Source organism: Lissotriton vulgaris, unplaced genomic scaffold, assembly GCF_964263255.1.
Source record: "Lissotriton vulgaris unplaced genomic scaffold, aLisVul1.2 SCAFFOLD_1577, whole genome shotgun sequence".
In the NCBI taxonomy this organism is placed as follows: Eukaryota; Metazoa; Chordata; class Amphibia; order Caudata; family Salamandridae; genus Lissotriton; species Lissotriton vulgaris.
In genome coordinates, this window is record NW_028243043.1 from 222988 (window position 1) to 239469 (window position 16482).

At 41.6% G+C, this 16482-nt stretch overlaps 1 protein-coding gene across 1 annotated transcript in view; it reads right to left on the minus strand.

Moving 5' to 3' along the window:
• Positions 1-537: 537 nt before the first annotated feature.
• Positions 538-16482, minus strand: part of LOC147668728 (nicotinamide N-methyltransferase-like) — a 53317-nt gene continuing 37372 nt past the window's right edge. Inside the window, exon 3 of the mRNA XM_086948471.1 lies at positions 538-3656. Coding sequence (XP_086804597.1) covers positions 3200-3656 — 457 coding nt within the window. The 3' untranslated portion in view covers positions 538-3199. The remainder of the gene's footprint in view (positions 3657-16482) is intronic.

The following is a 16482-nucleotide window of genomic DNA, read 5'->3' on the forward strand; positions in this document are numbered from 1 at the left end:
TGGATTTAAGAAAAAAATTGTATTCAAATGTGGGCCAGCTCTTGCAAGAATACATTTTCAAACTTCATTCATAAAGAATGTGTGCATTTGTTGTGTGTAATCAGTCAGCTATGTTATAACCCACACCTGGAGCAAACAGGAGATGAAAGACAAAATAGATCTAAAGATACACAGAGAATATTCATTAGGATTCTTGAGCGTGGCAGGAGGCGCTAAGTCATTTGAGGCATGGTCGTAAGGGGGTAATGATTCCCTTCCCCTTCCTCAGTGATTCTAATAAATGGTGCACTACTCAATACAGATCTGCTATAATTTTCTGTTTGACGTATGTATTTGTAATAATACAAATTCTTAACCAGAAATTAGATTCAAATGGTTAAATCTATGCATTGAGTTAAAATCTCATTGTATAGACCCCGTAACTATTAGAAAATTTGCTTCCCTGTGCAAAATCATTATAACATAAAAAAGTGATATTTTCTCAAGACATTTATGTTGCACAGTCGCGATAACATAGATTTTACAATGACACTGAGGTAATAAATGTGTATTTTTTTTATTATTACACTTGTTCCAAATAATGTATGTTACTGCCAATTTATTTTCACTTGCATGACAAATACATAATTACTTTTACTAGAAATCAGTGAAGATGAAATAACTTCAAACATGAGATCTGGACAGATCATTCTGCCTTCTTGATTTTTCACAGGTGAAATTAGAATACATTTAGCCATTTTTGGTAGGTGGTGAGCGAGGAGGAACAAAATACAGGATAACAAGTTCATCTAATTTACGGATTTTTCTCTGCTGTAGTTGCAGCTGATGGATATCTTAAATGTATGAAGAGCTGGAGGAGAGGGGTGTTACCTCCCTATACAGTGACAGATGGTTATTTGTTATTCTACCTTAGTGGAATCTGCTGCTTTAGCCTGGGAAAGTAACAGCATTTGCTGACGTCTGTAATGTATATACAGAGTGCAACATAATACAAAACAATGACATAACACAAAATAAAATAGCACATAAAACATATTAGGGCTTAACAAAACAATCAAACCAAAATGTAACATAACAACCACAGTACAAGGCCACAGTACAAGGCAGGATCAAAACAATGCAATAATGTAAAACAAAAACACAACAGGATAAAAAGCAACATGCTGAATCACTCCAAAACAAAATGGAACTCAATTAGACAAAATAAAAACACACCAACACAACTGACTAATACAGCTTAAAAACACAACACAATATTTCTGAAAAAAACAACAATAGCACAACACAAATGTACTCACTTAAACACAATACTAGCAACATTCAGACACAATAGATACACCAATCACATTCACCAAAGAAATACAAATAATTCACGTTTTCAACAGTACAACAATATGTAACACAACACAACATAAAAAAATGAAAATTACAACCACAACACAACAAGATAACACTAGCCATGAACCATGACATACCATCTCAGTTTAACAACCATGTACATTTCTGTTGTTGTGTTGTTTTGTGTTAGTTTATTATTATATGGTGTTATGTTGTTGGGATGTTGTGTTGGTACTAGCTCTGGTACCAGTGTGTTGCTGTATTGTTGTGTTGCATTTTTCTGTTGCTATTGTATCGTTGGTTTGTTGCATTATGTCTGTCCTGTGTATTACGTTGCTGTGTATATTGCAAAATAAATTGTTGTAAGGTCATGTGTTGGTGCTTAAGTGCGCTGGTGCGTGTTGTCGATACTAGTGATGCAAACCTGAGCAGAGTGGTGATATGGTGTTTTCTTTCCAGTGCAAAATGCTCTTTATGCTAAAATATAGGCTTAAAGTGGTATAAATCATGCTTTGCACTAATTTGCAGTACTTTGTGCTAGTTGCGTCCATAGGTGGTACATAGGTTTTATAGCACTATCACTCATAATGTTTTAACAAAAACACACCTAATAACAATTGTACATAGGGTTCTGCACATAAAACTACTCCTCATCAATGTAGGAGTTACATTTGGAGAAATCTTTTAATTACTTCAAACATTTCCCACATTTCATAAGTGCTTCATTATACAGCACACACATACTGTAGGAAAAGTTTTAAATCTAGTCTAATCATAGCATGTTGAACCTAAAGATTACCCTTCAGATATAGAGACTATGCTAGACTTGTACACTATGTTGCAAAGGGGTATGAATAGCATTAGGCTATATGTTTGAGGTCCGGTGACGGGATGACAAAAGCAGTGCTATATCTTTGTACATATTGTTCTGTGTTGTGTTTTTCCTCTTGTACAATGCAGGACAGTACCTGTGATAGCTGCAATGCATTGCTCAATTATCTCAAAAACCTGCCCCAAATTCTCAACCTCAATATTGATTGTGATATCTAGAGAGCACTTATTTGTATAGCTCATGACATTGAACAAAGAATATTATATGAGCTGCCTGTTAGGGCTTCATTATGATACCGGTGGGACCGCAACTGACAGACCGGCGGTGGCAGTCCCACATACAGGCCATTGGTCCGACTGCTGCATTACAATGCAGGTGGTCGAACCGCAGTGGTTGGGGGAAAGACCGCCACCTCCAGCAGGATCAATTATCCCGTTGATGCAGCGGTCGGACTCGTATCTCTACAATGGGGCGGTGCCTGTGCAGGTTCCATCGTAGGCATTACAATGTACCTTTCTGACTGCCTTTTCATGGTGGTCCAACCGCCATGAAAAGGCAGCCGGAAAATGACTTTGGGGGCTCCAAGCAGGGCCCCTATCCCCCATGGAGGCACTTGTAGGCCCCCTCACACATCCATTCACTATTTGACAGGCACCACATGGTGCCTGGCACACAGTCCATGGATATACACAAAGGGACTTTTTCCACTGTGACTTGTGCTGTGGCCCTTTTCCTGGGCCTCAAGACAAAAAACAGCTGAAAAGGGCACTTTTCCCACTGTTAGCCTGGTGGTAAAATCCTAATTGGGTAGTGGGACCACCACCTGATTATCGCACAGTCACCTGCCTACTGCGATGGCGATCGGTGGTCCGACCCCGACCGCCGTCATAATGAGGGCCTTAGTTTTGATGTTAGATAAAAAAGAAAAATCCTTGTGGATATTAAAAGTAGATCTCTAACACAAATCACTGAACACAGCTCAACAAAACCGCTAAAGAATTTGCCTGCTCGCTTGAACCTGCATTTCCATTATATGTCCCTATGGAACGACTCTGTGTCTTTTTCTTTACATGCAATAAGCAACAACGTGCTAGAAAAATCAACTGTTGAATATAAAGTTTTAATTTTTCTGGGAGTGACATGTAATTCTTTAATGGTAAATCCTGAGCTTATTACAGCCTTTCTAACAAATTCCTCACTCAAGCATATGACTGGGAACTTGATGCTGCCCATTGTGTAAAAGGTGCAATCAAGAAAAGCATGCAGTATGAGACAACCACCTAGTTTTAGCAGTGAAGCCATACTTTTCAGGGCCTTGCCATAGCCTTCTTTATCCTTGTTCAGAAACTCCAGACAAAATTCACTCAAAATGCAGTCAGCTTGAACAGGAAGTCCTGGGGCTACCAAGTGAGGTTCACAAATTTCAGCTTCGGTAACTTGTTTTATGGCTTTTCTTATCTTTTCTTCTTTCTCAAGCCACATTTGCCTGCAAAAAACAGATTCATGCCATAAATATAGTCATGCCATTTTGAATTCATAATTTACACCTGAGTTACTATTTTGCTTATTAAAGCAACTGAGGAGAGTCGCCATGTACTGATTACGGTCTACATCCGACTATAATGTTACCAGATGGGGCTTTTGGAGCCTGGGCCTTAGCTTCATTCCTCTTCCTCCTTCCCCAGTCCGTCCCATCACCATGGCTGACGGTTAGTAAGTACAATCCTTGCTTACAATATCACCAGCTTTCAAATAAACTAGAACATTGGAATGTTGGGAGCTCCATTGAAGACGATGAATTGCTCCAGGCTTCTAATGGCAGGTAAAAGCCTGGAGCAGACAGCATTGCAATGTTTCTCATTCACAGATGTTGCTGTGAACAAAGGCCTCATGGAGCCCAGGAGGATCTAAATCCCCTCGGGCCCACTGAGGCCTTTGTTTTATTTGTTAGAATATTCTGCCATCTAGTGGCGTAATATTCTAATAGCCTTATAGCCCATAGCAGCTGGGCTTTGCTGGCCAGTAAAGGCCTGCCCTCTTGTTAAAGGCCCTTGCCTTCAGCTTGGGCCTTGTAATGCTGGAGCAGGCAATTAATGGCTGGTATAGCCTGCTACAGCAGGCTGTAAGGCTATATTCACAGACTGTCCTTTAAAACCCTGGCTGCTTTCAGGCTACGAAGCACTGCTTTGAAGAACCTACTGCTAACAATGTACCTTCAGGAGGAGAAATTGGTCTTCAGTCATGCACAATTCTGAAGCAAACAATTTTTCCTGCTGAATGCTATGCTTGCACTCATACACAAGCTCCCATACATTGTTGTGGAAGAAGCACCATCGTTGGAACTTGAAATTGTACTTGTCTTCATCATGAAGCCTCATAGATGCAAAGTAGTCATTTGTAGGGAAATCTATCTATCTATCTATCTATCTATCTATCTATCTATCTATCTATCTATCTATCTATCTATCTATCTGAATTCCTTCGAAACGAGTAAACACAAGGCTAAAGACCAAGTGGTCCATTAAGGTCACCAGAAAACTGAGATGGCAACACAGGACCAAAATACATAAAACACAGAATAATTCATAAAATATATAAAATGGATATAAACATGAACCAAAAGAACTGAATAATATTTACAATATATAAGCATATACATTACTCTGTAAAATACATAAAACCGCAATATCAATACCGGACCATAATACGTGTTACCACATATTTTTTCAAAGTACAGCTAAAAAGAGACACTGATTCGAATTAGAAACTTTATATATTGTTTATTTTTCTTTCTTTCTTTTTTTTTTGATGGATAATGGTGAAGGCTGGTGGATTTCAAAAACAATAACTCGCGCCCCCACTATGCTCAATACTGTTGTCAATAATGCCAATTCAGCTGTGATCAGTAATGCTTTAAACATAGTTTTATGTTCTTCAAGACATGAATGGTGCATGGGAATAGCAGTAGAAAATAACAATCAGTTAATACAATCAGGAACGCTGTAGCACACAGAAAATAGAAACAAGCATTTGCAATGCAATAGGGCTCGCATTAGGAAAGTTTGAGCCATTGGTCTTGTAAATGACACATTTTTCATTTATGTGTTGGTTTAGAAAATAGCGAAATTATTAGCTTTGTCATTTACAATGCCAATACTTTTATCTTTTGCAAATGTGACACCTATAGCATTTGTAATGCAGCATGTTTTGTATTTACGTGACTTAGATGTATTGATATTACAAATAACAATGACTTTTAATTTTTTTAAATAATTTATACTTAAATGAAAGTTATTGTAATTTATAATGGCAATAGCTTAAACTTTTGTAAATAACTTTTGTGAAGATGAAGTTCAGTGTATTTTATTGTGACGAAAATCCAAGAACAGAAGTGAAATATTAACATCTTTTTGTGACATTTGTAATAAAGCTTGAAACATTGAGAGAACATATTTGAACCAGTTGTTTTTGAATGGTTGCACAGATTGATAATGGGGTGTTGCTGAGTGATGTTGTGGTGGCGACGAGTGATGCTGTGGCGTTCAGTGATGTTGTGGTAGCGCATAGTGATGTTGTGGTGCACCTGAGTGATGCTGTGGTCCCCCTGAGTGATGCTTTGGTGGTGCGATAGATAGATAGAGTGAGGGCGATAGATAGATAGAGTGAGGGCGATAGATAGAGTGAGGGCGATAAAACCTGTACTGTTCAGCCATCCTTGCTGTCTGTTAACTTGGGTCTCCATGCTAGCAGCTACATCACTAAACACAAACCGCGAAAGAATATAAATCCTTACATCTGCTGCTTCCCGTTCCCAACTCATGCTTTTATCACAGCAGCCAAAAGAAAAAGAAAGCAGAACAGCGATACAGATGGTCCGGTCTCAGCTTTCCCCACCACACTCCATACGTCTAATAACACAGCCGCAAGCATGACTCAGACATGCTCATGTTTATATACATGTTTATTTGAAGGCAAAATGAGATCCAATAATTCTTTTGTGCAATCCACGCACAGCCCCATTAGGCACTGCTAGTCTGCTTTTGATTGGCCAGCACAATTCAGTACGTATTTAGTTACTACTTTGTAGTGCAAAGTAATTCCTACCAACCGAAGAGTGGGAAGTGAAATCAGTAAATTGAAATGCACTAAATAGAATGCATAGTAAAATGAAGTGCAACTCGAACACGACAAGCAGCCATGATTTAATGAAAGAAAAAATAAAACCGATGGGCGACCCGTGCAAAACAAGATACATGGCAAACATGTTTTAATGTTGAAAAAAAATGAGTTGGCTGACCTGCGTGCAACAAGACACGCAGCCGCCATGATTGAATGTTGAAGAAAAACCTAGTTGGGCGGCCCACGTGCAAGTTACAACTTTGTAGTGCAAAGTAATTCCTATCAATCGAACAGACAAGAAAAAGTTCATGTGGGGAAAGGAGGAAGCAGCATAGAGCGCACAAGGATCAGTGCTTGAGAGGGCAGCAGCATAAGGAGGGAGGGTATGCGACGTTTACAACGCAAGCGTTACAACGCTGTACCATTACCACGCGGTCATAACATCGAAAGTTGTTACAACGAATTGCGCTGGGTGGCGCTCAAGGATAGTAAATCATTTAATTTACTATCCCAACACCTTCCCTACTATCCACGGGGACTGGTGTTGGAATAGTAAATAAAATTTTTTTAATTTGCGCTCCCCCCCAACGCAAGTTGTTGTAACGACTTGCGTTGTTACAACCGCGTTGTAATGGAACGCGTTGTAAAAGTATGCGTGGTAATGACGTACATCCGGAGGGAGAGAGCGACCACGGAGGCGGAATAGGCTCGGCTCGCGGACGCAGAAAAAGTGTTGTGGGGAAAGAAAGAGCAGCATGGAGTGTGTGTGAGGGAATATTGGAGGGCTGAAGCAGCAGACAAGAAAGAGATCATGTGGGGAAAGGAGGAAGCAGCTAGAGCTCACAGGGGGCAGTGCTTGAGAGGGCAGCAGCATAGGGAGGGAGAGAGCGACCACGGAGGCGGAGCAAGCTCACTCCCAGACGTGGAAGGTGAAGCAGAATCTTTCGGGTGGCGCATGATGAGGTAGAGGCAGACGCGGGAGCAGGTGGACCAGCACTAAGGAGGCCAGTGAAACCAGTAACAAAAGCAACATTACCTAGGAACATTGGAAATAGTAGAGAGCTAGGCAAAGCTGCAATTTTTTTTTTAACTAAAAGGTGGGGGTTAAATGCTGGTTGCGGGGAAGCTGAGTGCTGAAAGCCAAAGAAAACACAGCTGTGAAAGTGAAAGCGATGGATGGTAATGCGGCCGTGAGACTCGCCCTGTGGTGGGGGAGGGACAGTTGTGAGAGGCGCCATGAGAAAACAAGCTCTCGGATTGCGTGGTGGGGGCGGGGGGAGCAGGGGAGCGGCGTTCCTTTGAAGTCAGAAGGGTGGGAGGGAACGAGCATATGGGGTGTGAGCGAGAAGTGAGGCCGAGCGCGCACTGCCGAAGCTTCGTGCTTGAATGCCTCACATGCACTGGGCATAATCCGCACTCCAAAACTCTCTTGGTAGGATTTGCTGGTGGCCCTCTATATCTCTCGCCAGCAATGCGCAAGCGCATTGGCAGACGAGACCTAAAAAGGAAAGTAAGGCAAGCCCAAAGTCGAACTTTAATATTCATATTGGACCCCAGAGGCCAATCCAGCAACCAATCAAAGACATAAGGCCCTATCCTACAAAACTGGAGTCCACATTTGTCAGAAATATCTTTTTTTTATCTAGATTTCTCATAAGAAGATATTACCCTAACGCAGTAATATCTATAAACTGTTTCTACCAATTAGCTGCTCATGGGGATCTGGTTTAAGTCAAAACCGTGCTGCCTGTATCCTAGCATTGATCATTAAAAAAAAACAATAACCATAAAAACTCTATGGGAACTGGCCCTTCAGTACCAAAAAGAATGAATTGTGGACTAGGATATATTGACCCTTGGATTACTATGGACATTTCCTCAAATACCCTTTTCCAGTAAAGAGCAATCTCACTACATGTTGAAAAAATATGTACTGTATCGGCCATTGACTCACCACACCGTAAGCATTCCGAGCTTGCCCAGCAGCCCTATTTAAACAGTCAATTTGGTGCAATGTAAATGTCTTGAAGAACCTTAAAATGGTGAGCTTTTAACCTGGATATATCCGCACACAGGTTGGGAAGTTGAATTGATTCAATATTACTTCTTATATAATATAAAGTATGATGTGTCAGCAAGACGATCTTCTGTAGAGTAGGCTATCATCCTTTGCAGGATGAAGGTTAGAGTCAGCAGGGCTGCATCCTTGTCAGAGTGCATAGCGTTCAAAGATAAACACAGCAAAACTGCTCCTCTGTTGCTTTTAGTTCAAAGGCAGTTTATAATTGAAAAGCACTGTTCTAATCACACTGTGTCAAAGGTGAAAAGCTGATTGTTAACCTGGAGCCTTAGAACTCTTTCCAACCAAACAACCAAATGCAAAGGCATCAAGTTCAATCTTCCTAGTCAGGGACAGAGTGTACATGCAATGTGATAATAACGCTTAGTAAGAAATGTGCTTCATGCTGAATTATCATGTAATGTGCAAAATTTGTGAAAAGGCGCCATTAGAATAAGATGTCAAGTTAAACATGTGGCTAAAATGGAGACTCCAACGTGGATCCTGTTAAACCTTATAACACCCTGTCCTTTGCCATAGGAGACTTTTTCTCAACTAAAAGCATAAAAATTGCCTAAATGGGTCTAAATAAATTACTGTAAAATGCACTTCAATAACAAAGGCGAATGAAATCCATAATGTCAATAAGAAATCTAAAAGCATGCCACTAATAAAACAAGTAAAAGTCAATTTGGTATAAAATAAGGGGGTGAATTCAAAGTTTAGATTGCGTTTGTTCTTTGTTGATCAGATGCCCGGCCTATAAAGCAATAGTGCTAGACAGCCACAGGGCAGAGTGTAAAAGAAATACGTGTTTTAAAACTATCTCAATAGGTGCAGGCATCTGATATGCATTAAACAAAGAACAAACGCAACATTGGATTACTGTGATAGTTGTGCATCTGTATATCTGTACTCGAGGCTCGCAGCAGTTGCTCTCCAAATATAAATTGCGTGTGCACAGGCCAACTGTTTCTAACAAACATGGTCATATCCAGCCCAATCAGCAGATGCCAATGGCAAGTCAGCCGGCAGTGTAATCATAGTGGAAGAGCTAAAATCCATAAATCCAGGAGCTGAAGCATCCATAGTGAGCATCTAGTAGCACTGGTAGTCTCACAGGACAACACGGAAAATGAGTCCTCAGCGGGCGCACCTACTGAACCATATCCATAGATTAAGCTTGTTGCATTGCAAGACATATGTCCAGTGCACATTCAAAAGGACACAGCAGACAAGTGGAACACGGCTTGCACACAATATAACCATATCAGTCTAAAGGACAAGGACCAGTTGTCATTCAGTTCCTGTCGTAAAGGCACTCCAAAGTACTGTACAGGGTAACAAAGAATCGCAGAGAATAGGAAAAAGGGACAGGAGGGGCACTGCACGTGTTTGGACGAGAATCTTCATTTACCCTAGGGTGACATGCTTCATCATAGGGTCCCTTCCGCACACTGGTACCGCAAGGTACCCAGTGTGAGCTCTGACTTCCCGGTAGGAAAGGAGCACGGATGTTCTATAGCACAAAAACGTATTAATACCTATGGGGCACAGTGCTAGGAGTTTTAAAACTATCTTAATAGGTGCAAAGAACATAGGGGCATATTACCAAGCAATAGCGATAATTATCGCTATTGCTTGGTTTGAGACAAAAATTTACCGCTGAGATGCAGCGATTTTTACCGCAAATAAACCTTGGTATTACCAAGGTTTATCGCAAATGCGATAAAAATCGCCGCAATGCATGAATATCGCTGAAAAGTCAGCGATATTCATGCATTACCGAGCTAATGCTCTTAGCCATGTTATTCACCTCCCATTGGATAACATGGCTAAGAACTGCTCAGGGCAGGTGTTAGCTTTTGGAGATATTCGCGCTTATCGCGAATATCTCCAAAAGTTGGTAATAGGAGATAGCGATGTCAGCGACTGTTTTCAGTCGCTAACATCTTGGCACGCCCACTTTGCATGTCATTAGTGATAAATATCACTGACATGCAAAGTGGGGCCCAAGATGGTCGCTATCTCCTACTAGCTGTCGCTAACTGGTGTTAGCGACAGCTAGGTAATAGGGAGATAATTTTATCTCCGCTTTCTTGGCTTTTAAAGCCAAAAAAGCGGAGATAAACCCCCTTGATAATATGTCCCTTTATTCCTATGCCCTCTCCCGCCAGTGCTCTCTCGGAGCAGGAAATGAAACACGTAAGAGTTCTACGTGTGGAGAGACTCAGTTGATGGTTGAGTCGGATCTTATCCATAGTATCTGGGGCCACCTCACCCACTCAAGAATCTGTTGCTACTCGTCACAGCTGGTCAAGAGTCATGGCCTGAGTATACAAGAAGTAGCACACTAGAGTGATAATATGTATTTCCTTTTATTCGTTGTCCTATATAGCCAAGTGAAATTAATACCTTGGTCCTGAAGAATGCATTGAACACCTCAGTCAAACCCGGCAGAAACATGTTGACATCATACAGGGTGAACATCCATATCCCTATTTTACTAGGCTTTTCATCTCTATCCCTTAGGCATAGGAATAAAGTTGTTTGCACCTATTGAGATAGTTTTAAAACACTTATTTCTTTTGCACTCTGCCCTGTGACTGTCGGGCACTATTGCTTTATACAATAGATGCCCACCGTACGCGACACTAACCAGTATCTTCACGGTCATGTTGTACTTTAGTGTATACTTCTTAGGGCCCCTGTTTTTTTAGTTTTTACTGTCACATTTTTTTGCACTCATTGAATGGTTATCTTGTTGTATATTTGAATGCAAGCACTGCACAGGACTTTTTTCATCTGTATCAATGTTTTTACTGCTGAACCACCATAATGACTTTTTATCCTGACAGCATACAACTGTGCAAAGGTTTTTAATAAGTATGCATAATAAAAATAAACCTGTACCTGAACCCATCAGGGGTAACAAGCGCCATATATATGCAAACCTTTGTCCCTTTTCTATCCCTCTGCTAACCTTCTCAATCCAAATAACTGACTAACATATCCATAACTCAAATTACTTTCATATTTCACTATACTAATTCACCAATAATCCTTTAATGGGTTCCGGAGTAGGGTGCTACTGGCCAAAAATGCCCTTCAACACCCCATTGGGGGTAACAAGCGCTATATCAATGCAAGCCTTTTTTTCTCTTATATCCCTCCGCTATCTTTTTAAATCCAAATAACTGACTAATATCCACCACTAAAATTACTTTCATATTTCACTATACTAATTCACTACTAATCCTTATTGGTTCCGGAGTAGCATGCTACTCGCCAAGAAAGTGTGTCAACACCCCATCAGGGATAAAAAGCTCCATATAAATGCAAACATTTTCCCTCCTTTATCCCTCCACTATCCTTCTCAATCCAAATAACTTACTAATGTCCAATTACTTTCATATTTCACTATACTGATTCAACACTTTATGGGTTCTGGAGTAGCGTGCTACTCATCAAAAAAGCGCTTCGATCCCTCTTCAATACAATACAATACTAGCGATATGCCTCCAAATACATTGAAAACCAAATATTATAAAAAGAATGTAATCACTCCAAATACAGTCTATAACGTGCTAGCAAAGCCAGACCCAATCGCCTTAAAAAGTGTACCACTCCTGTGGTATTTGAAGCATTAACTACTTGGTGCACAAGTTCACCAAAATGCTGCACTAGGTTTGAGCTAGGAGTGGGCGGAATTTGCGTAGTCGCACTATGCAAAGCTCCGCGTAACGGTAAAAAATCTTCTCGAGCACGCAGAGTTCTGCGAACATGTGGAATTGCTTCTTCTGCCCATTCGCGAAGCTTTTTTCCTGTTCGTAAATGCTGTCTGTGTGCTTAGAGGGACATATCCTGCGAACATACATTCTGCAAGCGCGAACAAGCAAAAAATTCTGTGAAGTTGCAGCTCGCAGAATTTTTGGCAATTCCGCGTTCTCCATGGAACGCAAAATTACCCAAATTCAGCAGATTCCGCAAACAGAACAGAATTTACCACCCAGGTCTAGTTTGAGCACAGGAGTGATTGTATTTCAGAGCAAGACCTTGCAACTTAAAGATCAAAAGTTTTATGGGAACATGTTAATGCTACGTCCTTTTGAAGCAATAAGGCTTTGAGTCAGGTTAGCTTATCAAAGTTGATGTTAAAAATAGGAATTGAAGGTCACAAGGTAATGTTCCTAGTCGTGTGTGTTTGGATAAAAATAACATGGTATTACAGCAGGTCACGACTCTGGAAACTGCTACCAGATATGGCACTCCTGGTTTCCTCCCACAACAACCTTGGTCATTTAAGATCAAATAACCTCCATTTAAAAGCAATCTGAACACTGCTGAATCAAGGCAGCGTAGACACCCTTCAGATAAGGCAGACAGAGGAAGAGATTTATGATGAATATAGGCTGAATGCTGCCACAATCTTAGATCTAATTGCTGAGTTAGACCCTATACTGCAGCATCAGACTCGCAAGTCACATGCCATCCCCACTTATGTGGAGGTCCTGCGTTCTCTGCCTCTCCTAGCTTCAAGGACCTCCCAGGAGTAATTGCTGCAGCTGGAGGTGTCTCTCAAAGTGCCCTATTGGGCTTTTTTAACTCTTTCCTAAATGCCATGTGCAGAGGATACACCACCATTTTAGGTACCCCACAACACCACAGGAATTGCTGCAAACTAAATTAGATTTTTATTAGGTTGCACAATTTCTGCATGTCATTGGTTGCATTGATGGGACGCATGTACCCATATGTCCCCCCTCAGTGAATGAGTATATCTACTGAAATCAGAAATCTTACCATTCACTGAATATTCAAGTAATCTGCAATTCAAAAACAATATTCACAGATATAGTGGCTATTTACTCTGGCAGTGCACATGACTCCTACATCTTCCAGCATAGTGGCATACACAGATGTCTACTTGCGAGTGAATTTGGAGAAGGATATTTGCTAGGTAAACGGATGTAATACTGCCTTGCACACCTGTTCGCCATGGTGACACATAGCAGTGACTAATGTATATTTATTTTTCACATTCTGTAGGTGATAGCGCATACGCTGTGAAGTCTTTCATCCTCACTCCATATCTGAATCCTTCTACACAAAGGGAGCAGCGGTACAATGAGGCACACATCTCTACATGCAATGTGATTGCAAGGACATTTGGTGTACTTAAATCAAGGTTTTGGGTCCTCCACAAAACCGGTCGTGCTTTACAGTATAGGCCGGAGACTTGCTGTAAAATAGTCGCCATGTGTGCAGTATTGCACAAATAGCCACTAATAGGGGCATTCCCCTGGAAGACTCTGATAGCGAGCCAGAACTAGACATACAGCCATGACAACCACCTCAAGTGGCATGCAGTACAAATGCAGCAGAGGAGAGACGGAGACGTGTAGAAATCATGCAACATTACTTTTAAGGTGGGTAATCACAAGACAACACAGTATTTGCTCAAAGGTTTATTGTAAGAAGCGTGTGGTTGTCTTAATGCACACATACCATGTGCAGACAAGTGCAGTGACAATTAAATGTAATTGCCTTGGCACTTAAACGTCAGTGTGAACTAGTTACAAGATTCGGGTTACCATACCAGAATTGTACCTGTCCAAATGTCTATTTCATTCTGCCATGCACTCCTGTGGCCGTTTCAGTAGGCTCCGCCACATCCCTCATTGAGCCTTCTGTGCCAGCATTACTCCTGGTACTGTGCCTCCTAGTATTTGTCACAGGTTCCAGTAGGCTGCTAAGGATGGAGACATCTTCACTGTCCCCTATGCATGCATGTTGTTTCCTTTAGTTGCTGCAGTCTGGAGTTGTTCCACTGCATTGGTGACCTGGATGAGGCTCCTGGCCACATCCCTGCAGGAGTGATCATCTCCACTTGCATGCTGATAGCACGCCTGGATAGCTGAGCTGTAGTTGTACTCATCCTATTTATCGCCCTCCTGGTGTAACTGTGCATGTGTCCCATTGAATTGTGTTGCCTCCTGCCATGTGAAGCATGCTCAGCCTGGATGACACTGCACATATTTTGTATAGCTGTTGCAATACTGTCTAGTTTTTGGGTGTTTGCCCTGTGCCCTTTAACTACCGCAGTAGTTAACTCTCTCAGGCAGTCATGTATGTCCCCCATGTGTGTTGCCATTGTCCTCAGTTGACCCTGCATAATCCTCATATTCCTTACTTGCAGGCACTAGACCCTCAGCATCTTGTCCTCAAGCCCACTGCAGGCAGGTGCACCATTGTCCTCTGCAGTCATCAAGCTTGGCGGGGGCCTTCGCCTGCGGAACTGTATTGAACAGAGCCACATTGTTACCTCTGATGGTTGGTGTTTTATGGACAGGCTGCTGTGTGGGAGCTCCTGTTTGGCTCTCTTCATCACTCTCCAAATTAGGCAATAGTTGGACTATTCGCCTGCGTCAAGTGTGAGTAGGTATGGGTGAGGATGGTGGCAGTTCTGGTCCCTCAGCAGGCTGTTCCACTTATTCCTCTGATTCGTGGTCGTCAGCCACATCACTATCCTGTGCTGCATCTGTGATTTTAAACAGTGCAAGTTCAGGTACTTTTTTTTGCACATGTTTGTAATGTAGCACATGCAAAAGTCTAATAAATGTACTTATGTAATGTACAAAGTCTACTTTAGTCACTTCCTTGCTGGACTCTGCTACAGTAAAGCTGTTTTTGTCCCTCCTTGCCTTGCCCTTACATTTGTCCGTATACAACTCCCACAATGCATTTGGGTGTTGCAAGTAAAAAGTGGACTGGACTCTGGTGTGCTACACTAAGCAGGGTATGCATTTGGGGCTCTTTTAGTTACATTTGACATTGAAATATGTTTAGCTGTGGTCCTGCCTTGGGAGGTACCCGCATGTTCAGAGGTGTCGATCTGTGTAATCCCGACGAATGCCTCTGGCTGCAGTGTGGATTCCACCATGTCTTCCAGTGGGGTGTTGAACGTTCAGTAGATGGTCCCCCTCCAGTTTTTTTGCAGCGACTAGCCTTTCTTTAGCTCGGCGGCACAGGTCATACCACCTTTTGTGCCTTTCAGACATTGCATGCTGTGTTACCCCCACAGCTTTGACCTTAGCTTGGATTCCCAGCTAAATATTTCTTTTGACAGACTCAGCAACCTGCAAGGAGTGCTTCCCAAATAGCCGGTCATGGTTCACCACCACTTCCTCAGTGAGGATTTCAAGTTCCTTTACGCTAAATTTTAGCTTTCTCTTCCTGCCTTCTCCTTTATTTTTCTCATTTTCTGTGGCCATGCTGAACAGCCCAAACCCCCACACCTGTGTATGATGTGTCAAGAAGTTGATCTGGTGTAGAGTAGGCTATCATCCATTGCAGGATGAAGGGTAGAGTCAGCAGGGCTGCATCTCCATCGCATCTCTGTCACAGTGCACAGCGCTCCAGGATAATGTCAGCAAAAGTCTCCGTCTGCTACATTTGGCTCAGAGCCAGTATATAGAACAAAAGCACTGTTCTAATTTCACTTTGTCAAAGGTGCAGAGCTGATGCAATGGTTAGTCTTGAGCCTTAGAGCTGTTCCCAAAGGGACAACCAAATACAAGGGCACTGCGTACAATGTTCCTAGCCTTGGACAGAGGTTACATGTAACGTGTTAATAAATCTTACTAAGAAATGTGCTTCATGCAGAATTATTTCTAAGTACATTATTGTATAATGTGCCAAACATATAAAAAGTTGTCATTAGAAAAAGATGTCAAGTTAAACTTGTAGCTAAAATGTAGACTCTGGCGTGACCCCTATTAAATCTTACAATAGGTGGGAATGAGCCTGTCAGACTATGAAGGAAACAATTCCACTAACCTTCAGATTCTGGCCCAGCGAGAGTAATAGATGATAATAGTCAACCAATCCCCCTATGCACTTCTGCGAGCGGGTGAATATTGATACACTTGCTCAAAGTAAGGTATAAAGGAAAAGGGGGGAATTGGATGAGAAAGAAAAAAGACAACTTGCATACTGGTGTTCACGGGAAGACTAAGGAACCTTGATTGTTTCTTCACACGTTTCTAAACAGCCCAACTTTATTTGAGAACGTCTCATTGAATATATTATGCTTCATCTTTCTGGTATTCTGCTCAATTAATTAAACCCTAAA